The 22401-nt window shown below is 42.7% G+C and overlaps 2 protein-coding genes across 10 annotated transcripts in view; both read right to left on the bottom strand.

Annotated features, from left to right (window-relative positions):
* Lhfpl3 (LHFPL tetraspan subfamily member 3) overlaps positions 1-22401 on the bottom strand; it is a 634521-nt gene that overhangs the window by 87731 nt on the left and 524389 nt on the right. The gene's annotated exons all lie outside the window — the stretch shown is intronic.
* Positions 9084-9614, bottom strand: LOC128099898 (ubiquitin-40S ribosomal protein S27a-like). Its single transcript, XM_052721825.1, has one exon. The coding sequence runs from the start codon at positions 9567-9569 to the stop codon at positions 9099-9101; it is 471 nt and encodes a 156-aa protein (XP_052577785.1). The 5' UTR covers positions 9570-9614; the 3' UTR covers positions 9084-9098.

The raw sequence follows: 22401 nt of genomic DNA on the forward strand, positions 1-22401 counted from the left end.
AACCATTGACTATCCATATGGACATTTGGACAGATAAATCAGTGGAAACAATGCAGAGAAGAGACCTCTTCTTCCTCCTAGAAGACTTAGCCTCATTGCATATATCTAATTATCCCTTGAGAAAGTTTTTAAATGTTTATCAAGGTTAGTTTAAGATGTCTATCTTTTATATGTCTACACATGATTATTCATACATACGACAGTGACTCCACTCTAGCATGACATATCTGTTACTTACAGAGGTATCTTCCTTACTGACTTTGTGTGTGCCTCAATGAGAAGAATCAGCCATTTTTCTTTTCAGCTCTTTGCACAGTAGGCCCTCATGCTATGTGAATGTGTGTGTGTGTGTGTGTGTGTGTGTGTGTGTGTGTGTGTGTGTGTGTGTTATACATGTCTGTGTGGGTGAGACCAATAGGAACAATATACCTTGCAGGTTAAGGTTTCTGTTTATAGTTAAAAAATAAGTTCCAAGAGGGTTTGGGAGGGGGAAGATCTGCCTGGGAAGGAGAAATAAAAGAGATTTTGTGAGTGAAATGTGAGTGGGTGGGGATGGGAACATGAGTGATCAGGCTGTAGGGGAGTGGGGGAGAGAGAGTACTGAAAGAGACTATTGGAAAGGAGGGGTATTTTGGGGTCAGGTAAAAACCTGGTGCAATGGAATCTTCCAGGAATCTACAAGGATGTCTTCAGCTAAGTCTCTTAGCAACAGCAGATACATAGACTAAACCAGCCATCTCCTGTGTCCAGGTAAGACTTCAAGTGGAGGGACTGGAACACCAACCCTGTCACATAACCTTCAACCTGTCCTGCCTATGGGATGTGCTGGGGTAAGGTGGCCTAGAGATTAAGGAAGTGGCCAACCAAAACCTATGTCAGGAGGATAAGCCTACCTGATACTGCCTGGAGCACCAGGATTCACAGGCTGGATGATTCAGAGACCTAAGATAGAACAAAACATGACTAGAGGGAAAAAATGTCAATATAATGATATCTAACAATATTCTGCTATACTATAGATTGGTGCCTAGCCCAATTGTCATCAGAGAGGCATCATCCAGCAACTGGTGAAAACAGATGTAGACCCACAGCCAAACATTACTCAGTGCTTGGGAAATCCTTCAGAAGACGGGGAGAAAAGATTGTAGGAACCAGAGGGGTCAAGGACACTACAAGAAAACCCATAGAATCAACTAACCTGGGCTCATAGGAGCTCATAGAGACTGCACTGATAATGAGGAAGACTGCATGGAACTGACCTAGACACTCCGCATATATGTTACAGTTGTGTAGCTTGGTCCTCTTGTGGGACTCCTAACAGTGAGAGCAGGGATTGTCTCTGACTCATTTACAGGCTTTTGGGACCCTACTCCTTTTTGGGACCACAATGGGTCACCTTGCCCAGCCTTAATACATGGGGAGGTGCTTAGTCTTACTTGATATGTCATGTTTTGTTGATATCCATGGGAGACCTGCCCTTTCCTAAATAGAAACAGAGATGGAGTGGATTGGGAGCTGGTAACAGAGGGATAAGGATGGGGGGAGGGATTGGGAGGAGAGGAGGGAGGGGAAACTGGGGCTAGGATGTAAAATAAATAAATACATAAATAAATAAATAAAATAAGTTTGTGTTTGTCCTGTGCTAAATCCTTGCAAGTTAAAGTTTCTATTAAGAATAAATTCCTTTTTCTTAGATTTGATGTAAATTGCAAAACGTGTTTCAACCTACACTAAACTTGTGACCCATTCACATGATGTATATCTTGACCCTTGTTCCTTCCCTTTCATTGTATCTTTCTAACAATGTGTACCAGCTGCCCCTCTTGCCCCTGTGAACACCTTATCTCTCCTAGAAAAAGAACCTCAAGAGGCCAGCAGTGGCTGCACTTTCAAATCCTGACTTAGGGTGAGACAGCTGGCTGGCCAGACCCTGGTGCACCCTAAAACACAGCTTGCTCTGATTGGACAATCATGGATTTGGACTTTTCTCCTCATGATTCTCAGGCTTAACGGGTGAATATGTACTTGGGGGCAAAAGGATAACTCTGGATGTCCTACTCAGTCGCTCCCATCTTACTCCTTTGAGAATTATTCCTTATTTCTTTCAGTGAAAGACCTTTCACTGAACCTGGAGCTAGGCTGGTAGCCAGCAAACCTTGGCTATTACTCCCGCCAGACCAGCCCCAGATTCATTGAAGACCCTTATCTCACTTTCTCATCTCTCCCTGTTTTCAGGAATTTACTTCTTAAAAAGATTCTTACATTTAAATCATTGGAATTCTAGATCAGAGAACTTATTACAGGGGTACCCATGTTCATTATCTTTTTGCCTCAGTCTCCTGAGTACAGGGATTACAGGTACAGGCCACTGTGCCCAGCTGATAAGGCTCTAATGTGACAAGCTAGATAGCCACTTACCCTTCACCTCAGTTATTTCCTTTGAGGAGTCATCTTGCCTCTTGCCATGTACTGTGTAACAAATGACAACGGCGTAGTGGATTAATGGCCATCTCTGTGCTCACATGTGTGAGGAGATGGCTGCCAACACAACAGGTATAAAAAGAGAAAACACCATGGCTTTTCTCTGAGGCTCAGACAGAAAGTCCACATGCAGAGTCAGCCAGATCCACTCTATGTGTTGAAAGTGAGTGAGCTGCTCTGTAGAGTGCCATCAGTCTTCCCTGTCCTGACCCTAGAGACACATGGATGACTGTGAGAGTTCTAATGGGATTTCTGGAATGCGTTTAACTTTCAGCAAGAGCAGTTCAGACCCTGGGAGATTCCATTAATATAATTTTGCAATAGAAAATCTTCCTATTGCCTAATCTCATTAGTTCTGTTTTATGTTCAGCTAAAGGGTAAAAGCCAATTTCGTAATTTCCAATGCGTAATTTTGAGCACTAAGAGTGTGGAATAAAAAAAGTTTTCTTTCTTTCTTTCTCTTTTTTTCTAACATGTGCAAAGAGGAGGTCCAGAACGTCTCAAATGACCATTGATTAGAATGAAATAGGGACATGCCTTACAGCTCACGCACCATAAATCATGAAGAGATAGAGAGAGCAAACAATAGCTTTGTTCTTTCTTCCAGCTTTCCTGATAGAACTTTCATGTAACTTTCCAGTCAGCAGCCATCATTACTACATCTCTTAGTTTTGCTCCATTCATTGAACAGATATTAACTGATTACCCATGGCAGGTCAGGTACTGTTCTAGGCATGGGCATTCAGTGGTGAACAAAGGAGAGCAAGTCTTAACTCTCATGAAGTTCATATTCAAATTGGCAAAACAATAATGAATATATGTAGTACATATGGCGAAAGTGATATGAAGGAAAATACATTGGGGCAAGAGGCTAGCTGCTTATTTTAGGCTAGGTGATCAGGGAAAGTGAGGGTGTAAGAGATGCAGGGGCTGGGCACGTTCCGGATGTGGCATCCGCAGAATCAGCAGGAGTAAAGGTAGGAGGCATGGTCAAAGCCAGGGGAGCAGGAGAGAAGAGAAAGGTGTCAGTGTTGATGTGCAGATTCTAGAAGACTCAGGCTGAGGTACTGCACTTTGAATTTCTTTTCTTTTCCATTCCCACCCCAGCCCCAGCACCAAATATTGCATCTTGGGTCTTGTGCATACATAGTCTAAATGCAATGAGAAACCACTGGATTGCAAGAGAAGGGGTTTGGAGAGGAGAACTGTGATGAGAAAGGCTCTTTGTGGAGACATGTGGCAGCCAGATTATAAGGGGTAAGAGTGAAGGCAGGAAGGACAGTTAGGAAGCAGTGAAGGGGTCTAGGTGGGAGATGCTGCTGCTGCTGCTTGGGCCAGGCTGGGAGCAGTGGGATGTCAGCTTCAAGGTGCTTGGTTAGGCTGGGTGCGATGGCTCATACTTGGGATACCCCAGCACTTGGAAGGCTGAAGCAGGAGGATTTGAATGAGTTTGAGGTCATCCTGGTCTATGTAGTGAGAGGCTATCTTAAGAAAAAGAAATAGATACTTGTGTAAATGTTTAAGTTGTAGGTAGCAGGGCTTTGTGAGGGGAGTGTATGCGTGTGTGTGTGTGTGTGTGTGTGTGTGTGTGTGTGTGTGTGTGTGTGTGAGAAGGGAGGGGGTAGGGGAGGGAGGGAGAGGAGGGTAAGAGAAAGTTAGAATTATATGATTACCAAGTATTTGATCCTTTTATTTTATAGAAAGTGAGGTATCTGAGGATAGCCATAAGATAGGCCATTAGACAGAAAGATCTGGATTTCAGGGGAATCAGGACTAGAGACACATATTTGGGAGTCATTAGTTATACAAAGAGTACTTAAAAACTATGAGAGTAGAAGAGTCTACTGAGGGGTGGTTGGAAGAGAAGGGGTAAGCCAATGTGTCCTAGCTAGGGCTTCTATTGCTGTGACCGTAAACAACTTGGGGGGGATTTTTTTTTTTTTTTGAGACAGGGTTTCTCTGTATAGTTTTGGTGCCTGTCCTAGATCTCGCTCTGTAGACCAGGCTGACTCTGCCTCCCGAGTGCTGGGATTAAAGGTGTATGCCACCACCGCCCGGCTGGGGAGGAAAATTTATTTCAGCTTATATTTCCACATCACAGTCAAAGGGAGTCACTGGATGGGAACTCAAAAAGGGCAGGGACCTGGAAGCAGGAGCTGATGCAGAGGCCATGGAAAGAGTGTTGCCTACTGGCTTGCTCAGTTTGCTTGCTTTTACACTCCAGGATCAGATGGCCAGAGGTGGCACCAATCACTGATTAAGAAAATATACCACAGGCTTACCCACAGGTCAATATGGAGGGAGCATTTTCTTAAACTGTCCCCTCTTCCAAAAAATGATTCCAGTTTGTGTCAAGTTGACATAAAAGTGGACATCACACATGACCCAAGTCCTTGCTGAACTTCTGGAGGGAGGAGAAGTGGCTTAGAAGTAGCAAAGAGCTTGAACTTCTGCCCCTCAATCAACTCAGCACTTCAACACATCATATGGATGGTTCAGGTCTTACCTCGCATGGCACACAGTGGGAAGGAAAGCTGAGTGTTCTTTCTATTTGCACAGGCTGGAAGCACTGATGTGGAGCTGGAAGATTTGAGATGGTTGTCTGTTGCTAGAGTTTTCCTGCCTGACCCACAGTTAGGGCAAATCTCTCTCACCTGCCAGTCCCACAGCCACTCAGACCCGACCAAGTAAACACAGAGACTTACATTGGTTACAAACTGTATGACCGTGGCAGGCTTCTTGCTAACTGTTCTTACTGCTTAAATTAATCCATTTCCATTAATCTATACCTTGCCACATGGCTCGTGGCTTACCGGCATCTTCACATGCTGTTTGTCATCGTGGCGGCTGGCAGTGTCTCTCTGACTCAGCCTTCCACTTCCCAGCTTTATTCTCCTCCTTGTCCCGCCTATACTTCCTGCCTAGCCAATGGCCAATCAGTGTTTTATTTATTGACCAATCAGCAACACATTTGCCATACAGAACATCCCACAGCAGTTGTCCCTCTCTCCTGCTGCCTTTCCTCTCTTTCCACTCTTTCTCTATGTCTTATCCTTCTCATTGGCCTTCTGCCTCACTCGTCCTTTTCTCTATCAGTGAGCATTTTGGGGCCGAATGTCTGGTGGGTGGAGGGCCACCTGTACCTGCTACCAAGTTCCCCAGGAAAACTTCATTCCCTGAGGCCAGGGCCACAGAGAAGAGTTTTTTGCTTTTGTTTTTGTTTTTCTTTAAACATCTATCCCACACATTTCACTAATTGGAAGTTCATTAGAGCTTGCAAAATGTCAAAATGCAAATTCTCCTAAAAGTGGAGTTTATTTGTTCACGGTTCAGTGTGAATTACTTTAATCAGTTAATCAACTAATTTCCCAGCTAACAGCTGGTTGAGATCAGCCCACACTACATTCTATTTTTAAAAATCTTACTATGGTGCTCATGAGGTGATTGGGTGGGTGAAAGGCACTTGCTACCAAACTGAATGATCTGAGTTTGATCCCCAGAACTCACATAGTGGAAGGAGAGACGCGCCTTCTGCGAGTTGTGCCGCATGTACTCCATGTGGCACATGTGCTATCCACATAAACCCACACTCTCGAACACAAATAAACGTATACAAGATTTTAAAAAAATCTCACTATAGATATAGCAGAGATTCTCAAGCTTTTCCATGTGTAAGATTCGTTTAGAAAACCCATTAAGCGCAGATTCCTAGATCGTGTCTCTAGAAATTTCAACTTATAGGGCCCAGATGCTTCTGACACAGAGCGGCTTTTGAACTGCACTGGGGGATGTTGAGGGAGGGAGAAACAGACAGAACTTTGGGGATCTGTGTGGGGAGGACCTGCATGAGAAGGTGCCAAAACAAAGACCAACGGACAAGTAGGTTTTAATATGAATCCGAGGAAAGAGAGGGGAGCCGAGAGGCCACAGAAAGGCGTGGAATCAAGTATCTTCTCTGTGGTGGTGCTGGCCCACCATGAGCTCACTACAGCTCCAGGTTTTGTGGGGTACTTCGCAGAATTGATCGGTTAACACGCAACAGGTATAGTATTGGGGAGTAAGCCAAGTCCAGGCAGCACCAGGGAGTGCTTGCTTCTCTGACCGAAAGAGGTCCTTATGGGTGTTTGCACTCTAGAGAAGGCAGCCTGGAACCCAGTCCTCAGCTCAGCCACTGTGTGCACTGTAGAGACAGCACAGCCAAGGTTATGGAAGCTCAGTGACTGGTGAGGGACAGGCAGGGGGGAGAGGAAGAGGTGATTCAGCCAGGCTAGTGCTTTCCCCTATGGGGCGCAAAGATGTCCTGGCGAGAACACTCAAGAGGAACTGAATCATAGTTCTGAGGAAGGAAATAGGAAAGATTTCTTTTCACCAGGATCAAGCTCAGGGATATCACCTCGGAGACCTGAACAATGACAGGAAGCTCCCGCGAGAGCTGTGTTTCCCAGCCTCTGCCTCGCTGACGCTTTGCACTGGAATTTCCGAAGTACACGATGCAGTCTGGTACCCTGATCACAGCTGCACACACCTTTCCTCCACTCGGGTCGTCGTCGTCCCCCCCCCGTCCCGTGTCCCCCCCCCCCCCCCCCCCCCCCCCCCCCCGTCCTCTGCAGGCTGCTTTCTGTTTTTAGCAGCGAGGCTGCAGAAACAGTGGGCTAAAAATATAGAACGGTTTGTAAAACCATTCAGCGTGTATCCACTGCCAGGATAATTTAATTTAATCCTATCCAAGATGAAATACCTTTAAGAAACATATTATTTCAAGTTATTATTAATGTCAGTTTTTTTTTTTTTTTTTAGTTCTCCAATGCAAGCTCTTTGACAAATACTTTTGGAAAGGAGAAAATATGAGACTGTTATGAAGAGGTCTGTCTAAAATTACCTTGTCACAGTCCTAGTGAAAGCTTTGTGAATGCTCTCTTTTTTTTTTGGTTTTTCGAGACAGGGTTTCTCTGTGTAGCTTTGCGCCTTTTTCCTGGAACTCACTTGGTAGCCCAGGCTGGCCTCGAACTCACAGAGATCCGCCTGGTTCTGCCTCCCGAGTGCTGGGATTAAAGGCGTGCGCCACCACCGCCCGGCCTCGAATGCTCTCTTAAACTGTGTTGTATTTTATTTATTTATTTATTTATTTATTTATTTATTTATTTATTTATTTATTTTGTGTGTGTGTGTGTGTGTGTGTGTGTGTGTGTGTGTGTTGTGTGTGTATCAGAGCATAACTTTCAGAAATCGATTCTCTCTACCTGGGACCTAACTCAGGTGATGTCCAACTCAGGTGAGCCATCCCTCCAGCCCTCATCTAACTTAGATTCTTCTGGGTCCTTCTTGTTTCTAGTCCATAGTGAATATAAAGTGTGTCTGTATCTTTAGTACTTAACTACTTCATCACAGTGGAGATAATATTTGAAATGAAGACTGAACCAATACCTGATCAACCCAGGAATCCCGGTATGGTTGTTGAGTATTTATTTATTTTTGCACATCATGTGATTGAAAGACTCCTAAGAAGCTTGTTAAAATTGGGGTGGAAGAGCTCCATTGTTGTAACTAACATTAACATCACCATTAAACATGTCTAAGACTTCAGAGATCTTGGTTAATATGAGACTGTTTTGTCTGAAATTATCTGGGAGGAATTAACAAGCAATTAGCTGCTGGGTGGCAATTGACCATGAATAGACTCACTTAGATGGGCATCACTGTTTTGTGTCTGGATGGAGGGAAGGGGGCAGAAGATATGAGAATTTGGGAGTGGGTGACAGAGAGACACTAAGGTCAAGGAAAGAAACCACAGTCAGACTTGAACTTCACAGCTGTGCCTGAAGCTTGCCATAGTCATGTGGAATGAGCGTTTTGCTTTATAAAACAGAGAGGATAATTAACATGGGTATGTTGTGAGGTAATGAGTGACCAGAAATTCACATGTGTATCTTGTGGCCCTGAGACACCCTCCTTCCTCATGGGGGCAGAGATCAAACCCGTGTTGTTTCATATGCTAGGAAACACTCTACCACTCAGCTAATCCCGAGACCTTTTTTTCCTTAGCTTTTTTGAGACTTGCTCTCATGTAGCCCAGGTTGGTTCTGAATTTAACATACACCTGAGGGTGACCTTAAACTGACTCTTCTGTTCCTCCCTGACAGGCACTGGGAATCCAGGTAGGCAGATCTTGATTTTTGAGACAAGTTCTCAATATGTAGCCCAGGCTTGCCCTGATCTTCCAGGGCCTTGAACTGACGACACTTTTGCCTCTGCCTTCTAAGCACGAAGATTATAAGCTTGTGCTTCATATGCTGCACTTCTGGGAGACTCTTGGTACCCAACCCATTGGACATGAGAAAGAATTACTTTGTGCATAAGGCTTCCTTTTAGGATGAAAACACTGTCAGCAGAAAGATGGCCTCGACAATACCTCCCATCTCCTTTTTTATAAGTCAAATATTAATTAAAGCAAATAGACTATTGAAATTATGAGCAACTGTGAATTGTAGTATCAAGACAAAATGCTCTTCAATGCTGTTAATTGCTATCAATTGTGATTTGTCCAAATTAATTTAATATTCAGAGTCAGATTAACTTTTTTTTTTTCAGTTCCTGTTTTTTTATTTATCCATACACAACTACTTGTCTTCTGGTTTGTTGAAGCAGTAAGTCAGACAACACTTGCCACAGTAATGTCTGTCAAAGTGGCTAGCCATGAAAACTCCAGCACCACACTCATCAGATGGACATTCTCGACGAAGACGGCTAATTTTGCCATTTTCATCCACCTTATAGTACTTTAGTACAGCCAACTTAACCTTCTTCCTCTGATGCTTATTCTTCTTGGGAGTGGTGTGAGACTTCTTCTTCCTTTCCTTAGCACCACCACGAAGTCTCAACACAAGATGAAGGGTGGACTCCTTTTGAATATTGTAGTCAGACAAAGTACGGCCATCTTCCAGCTGCTTACCAGCGAAGATCAGCCTCTGCTGATCAGGAGGAATTCCTTCCTTATCCTGGATCTTGGCCTTTACATTTTCTATAGTGTCCGAGGGTTCAACCTCGAGCGTGATGGTTTTCCCCGTAAGGGTCTTCACGAAAATCTGCATCTTGGTGGCGGCCCCACCACAGATGGCGGATCAGAAAGGAAGAGCCGCGCGGGCCAACGGGGCTTCCCGGCCGAAGGCCAGATTAACATTTAATCATTCTAATAAGAGAATTACAGAAATGAGGTTAGAGCAGCTGTTGTCTATTTTTTAGATGTTTCTTGGGAGACCTACCACATGTCTAGGCTCCCTTCTTGTTCACCTCAACTGCAGTGTTCACCTTGGTAAGGCAAGATCCATGGAGTTCTCTTCAGGGTTCCCCACATGTCCCTTCCCTTCAGCTCCCCACTCCCACAGTTCCTCCTAAAGGGCAAATCAGACTTCACCTTAACACTCTGAGGTCAAGCAAGACCACCTTCTAAATGGGTCCAGTGAAGGATCTTGCCAGGGGTTTCACCTCCCATCCAACAGGAGCAGTTTGTTGTGCAAGCATTCAATCCCTTCAGAAATGCACAGTAAAGTACAACATACACATGTCGGTGTGTGTGAACACAGTCATATATGGCTAAAAATCTGAGTTTAAAGATTAACATCCTGGTTTCTCTTTAATGGGATCGTCTGCTATCATTTCTCCTTTACAATAGTCTTACCAACAATGTATTTACTTGACTAATGTTTCTTTTAGAAAACTGAGCTGAGCATCGAGTAAGCCTGATGAAAATACTCATTTCCATATCCACCTACTTTGCAGTGTTTTGAAAGGGTTAGAAAGCCCAGGGCTTCAGTCTGCATTGGCTATGCAGGGATTAAAACTCTCTTTAGCATATTTTACAGGGTAAAGGGAAACATGCTGATTAGGGTGAAATACTTCTTATTTACTTCAGCCCTGCCTTGACCTTGGTCTCCCCATAACTGTTCATGCAATGCTCACCCCTTCCTTGTGTACATGAAATAAGAGGTGACATTGGGAGACCTAGTTTTCCTCTTTGGACTGTTGTGGGGCACACTGCATATCTTTTTGGTGGCTTTTGCATTGTCAAGTCTTCTTGGAACCTAGAGCCTACCTACATTCCTGCCTGTTTGGAGCTATTTTGATGTGCAACTCCCCACCCCCCAGGCCCATGTCACGAGAAGAAGTTGAAGTCCAGAAACCAGACCGTCTTTCTTCTAGGCATTAGGTGGGCCTCCACTCTTTGGTAGAGTTTCTGCTTCCACAGGCCTTAACTTTTGTGGTGGGAGAGTTTTCTAGGGGCTTTCTCATCTGTCTGAAAGCTCCTTGATGTTAGTGTCTTAGCCTTTAGATGATGTAAGAAGATGCTACTGATTTTGCCCTTACCATGCGAGAAGCAGGCTCTGTACTAAGAGTCTTTATACATTTTAAAATATGGAATCCTTGCCCTGTGGGATAGATATCACTACTACACTTATCTTTCTCAGGAAAGCTGGAGAAGATGAATAGTGGCCGAGCTGGGACTTCAGCTTAAACTTTGTGGTACCAAATGTCATGATAGCCATTAGAGTATATCGCTTCTTGGTAACCAGTGACATCTTGTAAACAGAACTTTTTATTTTTCCATTCTCTCCCCAACCCCTCCCTCTGAGTTCCTGTCTTATTGTAATTTGTTGTGCCATGTTTGGTTGATATCCCTGGGAGCCCTGCTCTTTTCTGAAGGGAAATGGAGGAGAAGTGGTCAGGGGAAGAGGGGAGGTAGTGGGGGAGGGACTGGAAGGAATGGAGTGGGGGAAACTGTGGTCCAGATTTAATATATGAGAGAAGAAAAACCCAAAAGAAACAAACAAAGCAATGGGAAACAAGTATGAAAACACAGACGGGACAATAAGTCTTATCATTTCACAGCACAGTGGCTGAGCTAGCTTATAATATGCTGTGTACACCTTATAATATGCTGTTAGAAGATGGAAACTTAAAGGCTCCAGACACAAAGTAATCCTGAAAGGGAATGTTAATCACCCTGATTTTATAAGTATTATATATATATATATAAATAGCATATTGTACCTGGGAAGTACATACAATTATGTGTTAATAAGAAAATTTAACTGGGCAGTGGTGGCTCACCCAGCACTTAGGAGGCAAAGGCAGGTTGATCTCTGTGAGTTCAACGCTAGCTTGCTCTACAGAGTGAGTTCCAGGACAGCCAAGGATACACAGAGAAACCCTGTCTTGAAAAAATCAAATAAATAAATAAATAAATAAAATAAAAAATAAAAAAATAAAAAAAAAATTTAGAAAGTGTTTAAGGAGAGGGAAATGTTAAGTACCCTAATTTGATTATCCATTTGTGTCTATATATTGAATTTTCACACTGTAACCTATACATTTGTACAATTAAAAATTTAGATATGGTTGTAACTTCAGTACTTGGGTGGCAGAGGTAGGAGGACCTACAATTTGAGGTCAGCCTAGGTTCCACAGTGAGATCCTATTTCAAAAAGTCAAGAGCTGGTGATATAGCTCAGTGGCAGAGTGCTTGCTTAGCATTCGTAAAGCCCTGGGTTTGATTCCAGTACCACGAATAACAACGTAAACCACAACCACAACAGTGAAATGGGACAGTTCATTTATTTTTTTACTAATTATTTTAGTTAGTTAGGTCTTAGAGTTTGTACTGCTGTGCAGAGACACCATGACCATGGTAACTCTTATAAAGGAAAACATTTATTTGGGGTGGTTGACAGTTCAGAGGTTCAGTCCATTATCATCATGGCGGGGGGGGGGGGGGGGGGGGCGGCATTATCATGCAGGCAGACATTGTGCTGGCTGCATCTTGATCAGAAGGCAACAGGAAGTGGACTGTGTGTCACATGGAGCAAAGCTTGAGCAAAAGAGACCTCAAAGTCTGCCCCTACTATGACACACTTCCTCCAACAAGACCACACCTACTTCAACAAGGCCACACCTAATAGTGCCACTCTCTTTGGGGGCCATTTTCTTTCAAAGCACCACAGTGTATAAAGTAGTGGGTTTTGTATAAATCACTGTCTTTGCTTACATTCACACCCATTACCTCCCTTTCCCCTCATCCTTATTCTAGTGCTTCACTTCTTAGTCCAAATAGTTCTCCTTTGTTTTCACGTCACTACATACACATATGTATATAGTATGTATTTGCAGACATATTTAGATCTAGTATCCACAAATGAGGAAAAACATGCAGTATTTGTCTCTCCTCCTTCATGAGAGAGTCAGTTTTATTTGATCTGAATGAAGTTGAATGCACACATAAAATTAAATCTTAATGTCCGCACCAGAAGCACTATTCTCTTTTCAGGGTTTGAGATGAAGATAGGAAGTTAACGAAGGTGGGAAAACAACAGAAAACACATGCTCCGGAACCAGTACATGAAGGCCGTTCTGATGTCTTTTGGGGCGGAGACTGGAACTCTATTCTAATGATAAAAGGTGAAGAGCAGGTGGTAGCATCTCCTCAGTGCTTGGTCCTTAAAGACAGCCCGAGGCTGCCTGCAAACTGGTTCTCAGTGGCAGGTGCTGTCCCAGTTCCTGTCAAAATAGGGGTTGAGCCATCCTGCTGGGCTTGTCCCTCATTTGTGGCCTGGTGGCAGGGAGTAGAGTAACAGCAGTCACAGGTGTGCCTTTGTGTTAACTCCTGCTTTCCTTTCTGGATGTGGATGCAGTTCCTTGAATAATGGCCCCAGGGTCCAGCAGATCTGGACTGTGTCCAGCCTCCACTCTGCAGGGGTGAGGGGCAGGAACTCAGACTGTCAACATTGTCCTGGACAGTCACTTATCTCAGAACTTCATATTTCTTATCTAAAAACAATATGCAGGAGACAGTAGTACCTACTTAGAAGGTGAATAGTAAAGCTAAGAGATAATATTTACTATTTCTGGTCCCAAGGGGTTGAAAAAAAAAAAAGCAAAAACAAAATTCCAAATGAAAAAACCTACTGTTAGGTTGAAGCACATCTTTGCATCTCAGAGGATTCAGATTTTTTTCCTTTCTGTTTTGGTGGTGGTGGTGAGAACTGAACCAGGGGTTTTGGGCAAGCACTCTACCATTGAGCTGCATCTCCAGCCCAAGATTCCGACTTACCATAGTTTATATCTCCCAGCAGAGGGCAAGGAGATGGGCTGCTATTTTTCTAGTGACAGAAAACAGCCCATTTGGAAAACTGTGGTTGAGGTTTAAACTCGAAGGAGGGGACGTTTAGAGAGTGCTTTCTGTCTCTGAGTTGGTTTGTCTCCTTTTATCCCTGAATAGTTGAGAACAAATTGCAGGAAGCTGCAGAAGAGACTCTTGTCTCTCTGGTCTGGGAGAGCTCCAAAGGTGCAGCTTCCAGGAATGTGCAGTCCAGCCCCGCCCTGCCACCTGCAGGTCCACTCTGTGAAGCTCGAGAGTTCGTAGGGCAAGCAGTGTGGGGCAAAAGCTCTCATTCCAGTCCTGGGGTGTGGAGGCAAGAAAACTCTTGGACGTCTGCAGAATCAAAGCCCATAGGAGTCCTGTTTAGGGGAAGTCACCTAAAAGGGAAGGCGTTCTTCACTCTCCAACCTCCTCCTAGGTCCTCTTTGCCCACATTGGAATTTGGGGAAGCCTGATGCTGGCATTGTTAGGCAAGCTTCTCCCAGAAACACCTTCACTAAGAGAGACCTGAATGTTACTCCCTGAGGTCAAGGAATAGCCATGGAAAACCATTTCTTTTTATTAGTTATAAAACTGTTGTCAATGACACTGTCCATTAAGTCACTCAGTGTGTGACATAAAAAGAAGTTCCTTCCCTGAGAAGTTCATTTAGAATTTGTCTCCAGAAACACCCTTCCACCCATGAGGAAATAGTTCATTATCATTTCCATAATGAGAATTATATATCCAGAGGATGCCAAGGCTCTCAGACTCAAATATGATGCCATGGTGACTAGAGTAATCTTTATGATTAGTGTATTTTGGGTATGCTCCATTCCTTAATTCTGTCTCTCTTTCTATTTTATTGGCCATATAGTACATTTCATTCTATTAAAAACTACATATTGATAAATATTTATATATTATATATACATGTTTTATTGTAAGAGGAATCAAGTCTTCTTTTGGACTCATATATACATTTCTTCTGGAAGTACCTGGATGATGACTGTGGTGGTTTGAATAAGAACATCCCCCACAGGCTCGTATATTTGAATGTTTGGTCATTAGGAAGTGGCACTATTCACTACTTGACAGGGATTAGGAGGTGTGGCCTTCTTGTCACTGAGGGGTGGGCTTTGGGTTTCAGATGCTCTAGCCAGGCCCAGCTGCTCTCTCTCTCTCCTGCTGCCTGCAGATCCAGATGTAGAACTCTCAACTACCTCTCCAGCACCATGATGGCAATGAACTAATGAACTGTAAGTCAACCCTAATTAATAGTTTCCTTTATAAGAGTCGCTGTGGTCATGGTGTTTCTTTACAGCAACAGAAATCCTAGCTAAGACAATGACAATGTTTAAGATCTATCAGTTTATTAAAAAAATTTCACTTTTTTGAGACAAGGTTTCCATATATAGCTCAGCTTGACCTTAAATTCACTCCAGGCTGGCCTCAAACTCATGACCCTCTTGCCTCAGCTTCCCAAGTGCTGGAATTACAGGTGTAATCTTTCCTGGGGCATCTCAAAGGGAAAATCAGTCGGCGAAGGAATGATGATAAGGAAGAACTATTGGCATACTTTCTCCCCCAAGGTCCATACAGTGGCAGCTGTGTTCTTTTAGAAGGACAGGGCTGAGATCAGGGGCTGCTCTTAAGTCAGAGTCACACATGTACCCTCTTCAGCTGCCTTTTTGCTAGTTTTGGGGAACAACTCTCTTTAGGAATTGGTTCTTTCTGTGTTAACCCTGGGCCTCACCACTCCACATGGTTCTCCTCATCTCTGCCCTTGAGGACAGAAAGAGCTAAACTCTCCCTCAAATCCTGTTTGAGGGTGCCTCCTTTCTTCTGGTGTCTGATGGACATAGGCAAAATCTCATAAGAACTCCTGGAGGTAGTTAGAAGTGTTCATTTCACAGAGGAGACAAGACTGTTAAGTAAACGTCCCATACAGATAAGATTGTAAGCCACAGAGTGATGGACTAAACCTGGGTCTGCTCCGTGCTCCTTCCCATACAGATAAGACTGTAAGTCATGGAGTGATGGAGCAAATTTGGGTCTGCCCTGTGATCCTTCCTATACAGATAAGACTGTAAGCCACAGAGTGATGGAGCAAACCCGGGTCTGCCCTGTGCTCCTTTGGTTTGTCTTGTAGCCTCTTAGTTGGGTGAAGTATTTTTTTTTTTCTTGTACTACTATTTTGTTTGTTTTTTAGAGACAGGGTTTCTCTGTGTAACAACCCTGGCTGTCCTGTGCTGTGGGATGTTCTGTATGGCAAATGTGTTGCTGATTGGTCAATAAAACACTGATTGGCCACTGGCTAGGCAGGAAGTATAGGCGGGACAAGGAGGAGAATAAAGCTGGGAAGTGGAAGGCTGAGTCAGAGACACTGCCAGCCGCCATGATGACAAACAGCATGTGAAGATGCCGGTAAGCCACGAGCCATGTGTCAAGGTATAGATTAATGGAAATGGATTAATTTAAGCAGTAAAAACAGTTAGCAAGAAGCCTGCCAAGGCCATACAGTTTATAACCAATATAAGTCTCTGTGTTTACTTGGTTGGGTCTGACGGCTGTGGGACTGGCAGGTGATAGAGATTTGTCCTGTCTGTGGGCCAGGCAGGAAAACTCTAGCTACAGTCCTGGAATTTACTCTGTAGACCAGGCTGGCCTCGAACTCACAGAGATCCACGTGCCTCTGCTTCCTGAGTGCTGGGATTAAAGGCATACATCACCACTGCCTGGCTTTGGTACTACTTTTATTTATTCTTTTTCTTCCACACTAGAATATGATATGACTAATATAAATAAAAAATGTGGGATTATATGATATTAAAATAAAGCCCTTATCAATACTGATATTTGTCTAGTATCTTTTATTATTTCCCCTTTCTCTAAAATAAAAATAATCAAACAAAAAACAGCACAAAATAACTAAGGGGACTAAGACACGGCTAGGTAATAGGGCAGCTGCCTAGCATGCCTGAGGCCTTGGGTTCCATTCCCAGTATCTCTAGAAATCAGAAAACACATACCCAAACACTCCCATCTCCAAACTATAACTAGCACTTAATTGCATGTGGCAGTGGAAAGCCAGGCTTGTCAGGAAAGGAGCCTGAGACAGCATTGCCTCTGGTGTTGTGGTGATAAAAACACTGTCCAGAGGAACAACAATCAAAATGAAGAAGATTACATTTTCCTGTTTGCTTCAGGCTGGATTCTTAGTGTACTTTTTATGTGTCACTATCAAACCCAGAGACAGGAGTACAAGGTTATTTAAATATTTGATTTAATTTCCTAGTTCTTAGTGAAAACAGAAGGAAAGTGGAGAGAGAGAGAGAGAGAGAGAGAGAGAGAGAGAGAGAGAGAGAGAGAGAGAGAGAGAGACCCACCCATTGGCAGAGCTTGGAATTTCCTCTATAAATAATTTACATTCTAGGGGTAAAATATTCATCTTAAGTCTATGCTGTGCAGTCACCTCTTAAGGTGCTGAGCATGGGCCTGTTTCTCCCTGTGGGCTGTGGTGGGAGCGGGGAGCACCGGGGAGCTTTTGGGCATAGATAGCAAGAGGAAGAGGGGGATGGAAAGGGACCCTCCAAGTCCACCCTGCGGCTGCCTTTGAGACTGCAGTGGAGAGCTGAGGGCTCTGTTGAGCTTGTGCATATCCACTAATTCTCAGGATGTCATCATCAACGTCCTTTATTAGTGGTACAGTGCTTGATCAGCCTGGATGGACAGACTTAGCAAACCATTGGTCTTCAGAGTAATAACAAATACACTGCATGAGTAACCACATCACAGCACCAATTTTTTTCAGCACTATATTATTTAAGATTCACCAAACACCACCCATAAGAGGCCAGTATTATGTACTCTGAAGACCTCTAGTTTTAACATCTTTATTGGCCACCAGATTTTCTCTTGTGTAAATTTCTTATTCTTTTTTTCTGTTAATTAAAGTTACAGATTTTAAAAAAAAATTCATTTTTTGAGACTCACTGTGTAGCCCAGTGTAGTGCTGACTGGCTTCAAATGTGTGGAAATCCTCCAGCCTCAACTTCACAAGTAGCTGAGATCATAGGACAGCACCACCAGGTCTGGCTATATAAGTTATTATTTTTTTAAAAATTTGAGTTATTTACTTACTTATTTAATCTTATGTATATGAGTAATTTGCTTACATATGTGTATGTGTATCACCTGTGTGCCTGGTGTCTGTGGAAGTCAGAAGAGGGGATTGGGTCTCCTGGAACTGGAGTTACAGGTGGTTGTGAGCCACTGTGTGTGAGTTGGGAACTGAACCTAGTTCTCCGAAAGAGCAGCAAGTGCTCCTAACTGCTGAGCTGTCTCTCCAGTCCCTGTATAAATTCTTTACACAAAATCCATGTTCTGGCTTTAATCTGGGCTGTCCCCCCAGCTGGTATGCTGTTTTGAGAGGCTATGGAGCCTTTAAAAGGTAGGACCAGTTGGTGGATGGATGGACCTTTGAATGTTACTGCCTGGCATCTCTCTGTTTTCTTGCCCACCATGATGTGTTATGAGGAGCCGTGTGTTTCTGTTTCCATGAATGCCACATGTCTTCCCACCATGACAGACTGGAACTCTCTGAAAACCACGAGCCAACACAAACTTTTCCTTCTTTATTTTTGTAAGATATTTTTGTCACAGAAGCACAAAGGGACTTCACCATCTGAATAAAATCCTTAACTGGTTGGGAAATGTCTGGAAAAATATACTTTCCAGAACTAACAGACTATTTTTTTGGATATAATATCTTTGGTTTTATATAGAGATTGAAACTTTTTTTTTGGTTTTTCGAGACAAGGTTTCTCTGTGTAGCTTTGCGCCTTTCCTGGGACTCACTTGGTAGCCCAGGCTGGCCTCGAACTCACAGAGATCTGCCTGCCTCTGCCTCCCGAGTGCTGGGATTAAAGGCGTGCGCCACAATGTAGTTATATCTACCACGATTTCATTTATGATTTATATTTTACTAAGAAAAACTCTACACACATACACATAAAGACTATGTATATATTTGGATTGTGTACATAGCAACAGTCTACATTTCTTCTAGAAGGTTTAAGTCGTGCACTCATTGTCTTTATATTTATATGTAATTATTGTGTGATGTGAAGCAGGCAGCCTTTTCCCTCCCATTTGGATAGTGACTGTTCAGTATGAGTAATTAAAAAGTTCACCTTAAGCAAGAAACAAATTTGTAATGTGATTTTTTGTCATATTCCAAATATCTCTAAATATGTATATTTTAGGATTTTTGTGGTATTCTTGATTTTTATTTTTTTTTAAGATCAACTTAAGTGTTTAGAAAACTACAAAGCGATATCAAGAAGTGTTTGTATCTGCAGATCCATAATTTAGAATTGATACAGTTAACATTACGAGTCTTTCCACAGATGGACATTTTCTAATATGAGATGTTTATCTTTGTGGGTCTGGCTTTTTTCACTTAACAGGGTTATCTCCAGATCCATCCATTTTTCCTAATGACATGATTTTGATCTTTATGGCTGAATAACATACACACATACCCCACATATCACAAACACACACTACACACACACACACACACACACACACACACACACACACACACACACACACACTGTCTGTTTACCTGTTGACAGTACCTAGCTGGTTCCATAATTTGCTTGTTGTGAATAGTGTTACAACAAATATGGATATTCAGGTATTTCTATTGTATGCTGACTTTGATTTCTTTGGTATATGTCTAGGAATGGTATAGGTAGATCATATAGTAACTCCAGTTTTGTTTTTTTTGGGAATCTTGATACTGATTTCCACAATGGCTATATTAAATTATAGTCCTATCACTGGTATATACCATTCTCTTCTCTGCCTTTCAAATGGTCAATACCTTTTGTTTTCATTTGTTTTTGTGTTAATAGCCATTCTGACTGGGTGAGATGAAACCTTGCAGTTTTTAGATTTGCATTTTTTCATATATTTCTGCCAATGTTTTTTCAGTTACTTCCTTATAATGGATCAAGGAAATTCTCCTGTATTTCTAAGTTGTTTAATCTTAAATATTTTATTAAGTTTATAGATATTTTTTGGCTGTGGCATGAACATTGGCTTTTCCATATTTAATATGTTGCATGATGAGTTCCTACTTGGAAATATATTCATGAGTATGGACATCATTGGCAGATTTGAAAGGAAGAACCAGAATTTCCATTTCCACATACTCACTGCTTCCCTGAACACTCCATCTCATGTTCTGCTGCTCAGAGAGTTAGAGCATTTCTTGTGGATCCATCCTGGATCAGTAATGCATGGAACCTACCACAGAACAGAGACAGTCCTTTGGACATGGTTATGGGATATCTTTTAGTTACTTCATGGTCCTACTTGTGTCTACCAAGTCTTTCTTTGAATATTGTGCCTAGAACTGAAATCAGAACCACAGTTCCAAGTCAAATGCTGTTACTTAAGGACATTGCTTCCTTGCTCCAGATATTCCCCCTTTCACAGCCTGGGATTTGATTTGCTTAAAAAATATCTATCTATCTATCTATCTATCTATCTATCTATCTATCTATCTATCTATCTATCTACCTGTCTGTCTGTCTCTCTCTCTCTATCTAATCTATCTATCATCTTTTTCCTTCCTTCCTTCCTTCCTTCCTTCCTTCCTTCCTTCCTTCCTTCCTTCCTTCCTTCCTTCCTTCTTTCCTTTCGTGTGTGTGTGTGTGTGTGTGTGTGTGTGCCTGCCATTGTCATTTTGTGCATGTCAGAAGAAAACTCTTGGTATTTGGTTCTCTCCTTCTACCATGTGGGTCCTAGAACTCAAACTCAGGTCTTCAGGCCTGGTAACAAATATCATTATCAAATGAGTCATCTCTCCAGCCCTGATTTGCCTTTTCCTGTGTTCAAAATGACCTCGCACTTAACTCTAACTTTTGTGGCTTTTATTTATGTAATTCATGACATATGACCCCTCTGGTCACTTGTTTGGGAATTAAGAGCCATGGTTAGGTTCTTACATTGATTTTTTTTGTAAAATTTTATTGTAAAATTTTTTATCAACTTGTCAATTTTTAAAATCAATATTCAGTTATGTCCTTCACACAGCTCTGTCCTTCTGAATTTGGTAGCCCCTAACTCCACCTGAGTCACTCCTGAGAATGGCAAATGTAACAGGGCTGCAGATAGAGTCCTGAGCTGTGCTGGTCTGAGGTGCTGCTAGGCTGATGTTAGACTGTTAGATGCAATGGAAACTTGGATGTAGAGTGTGGGTAAAATAATATCTGAGAATCATTGAGAGGCAAAACCAGGGGACTTGGGTAATATAGAGAAGAGAAAAATAGAAAAGCAAAGGTCAGAAAGGGAAGGGATAAGGGAGCTAGAGAAGGCATCAGATGTGTGTATGTGTGTGTGTGTGTGTGTGTGTGTGTGTGTGTGTGTGTGTGTGTGTGTGTGTTTGTGTGTGTGTGTGTGTTGGGAATGGGGAAAGCCCAGGGCTAAGTAGCATGAGAAAAGATGGCTTCATGGAAGAGCTAATAATGATGCAAAGAATACCTGAGAATAAACGACCATTGTGTGTGCATGTGTGTACATGTCTGGGTGGTTGTAGTGGAAAGATTAGGGACAAAATTAAATCCTAGCCCAGCTAGAGGATATTGGTAATGCTTTTTCCCTGAAACCACAGGATGAGTGTCCATTACATCATTATATATATCTTAACTTTCTTTTTAGAGCAGTTTCAGGTGCACAGCAAAGTTAAGTAGGAGGAATGGAGAGATCGTATAACTTCTCTGTTCTCACACATGTGCACCTTCCTCCACTGTCAGCATCTGTAAATTTGCAACAAGCGATGAACTCATAGGTTATATTAGGGCTCACTCTCAGTACTATAGGCTTGGACTCAATTACAATGGTATGTTTCCACCATTATATATACTAAGTGGTTTCACTGCCCCCAAATCCTTGTGTGCTCTGGCCCTTCACTCCTCTATCTATATGTTTTTTTGGGACATCGGAGTTGAGACAAAGTCTTATAGCCTAGACTTGCCTCAAACTCACTAGGTAGCTGAGGATGAACTTGAACTTATCATCCTGCTTCCATATCCTAAGTACTAGGCTTATATACATGTACCACAAAACTTAGATTATATATACTTGTTTAAATGTAAGCAGTATTTTTTCTCAAAACAAAAAATAGTAATGTTAAAGTATAGAAAATAGATTTTTTTTAAATGACAAGGGTTCACTTTGTAGTCCAGGCTGGCTCAAAAGTCACTATATAGCCCAAACAAGTTTTGAGTTTAAGCCAATCTTCTTGCCTCTCAAGTGCTAGGATTACTGGTGAATACCACCATGTCTGGCTGAGTCCAGTCCTTGTTAGGATCTGCCTAAGAACTCAGGGGGAAATACAGGATTTGGGGTAGAAATAGTATTTGAAAGAGAGACCAAATGACAAAGAAGTAAAAATAATAAAAAGTAAAGCAATAGAGGGAATTTGGAGAATTTTGCTGGTTAAGTTTTATCAGAGGGTGAAAGTGTGTTGTACGCAGGCTTGGGAAGAGAAGAGGTTTGGAGCCCCTTCTGGAAGTCGTGGGAGGTGTCCAGAAGGAAGGAACGGAACTGGTGCCAGTTGACAGACAGTGAGAAGCAGCTCTGTAGAGAGCTTTCATCCAGCAATGCCCTGCTGCACAGGCGTGGGAAACAGCCTGGGCGTGGGTGGTGGTCCTGCACTGGGGGCTTTCAAGGCAGCACAGTTTGGGGTGCTGGCACAGTCCATGCCAGTCAGGTTG

The sequence above is a fragment of the Peromyscus californicus genome, unplaced genomic scaffold (assembly GCF_007827085.1).
Source record: "Peromyscus californicus insignis strain IS unplaced genomic scaffold, ASM782708v3 Scaffold_6__1_contigs__length_162567912, whole genome shotgun sequence".
Taxonomy (NCBI): domain Eukaryota; kingdom Metazoa; phylum Chordata; class Mammalia; order Rodentia; family Cricetidae; genus Peromyscus; species Peromyscus californicus.

Coding starts and splice junctions, on each gene's coding strand:
- LOC128099898 (XM_052721825.1), bottom strand. CDS start 9,569: ATGCAGATTTTCGTGAAGACCCTTACGGGGAAAACCATCACGCTCGAG.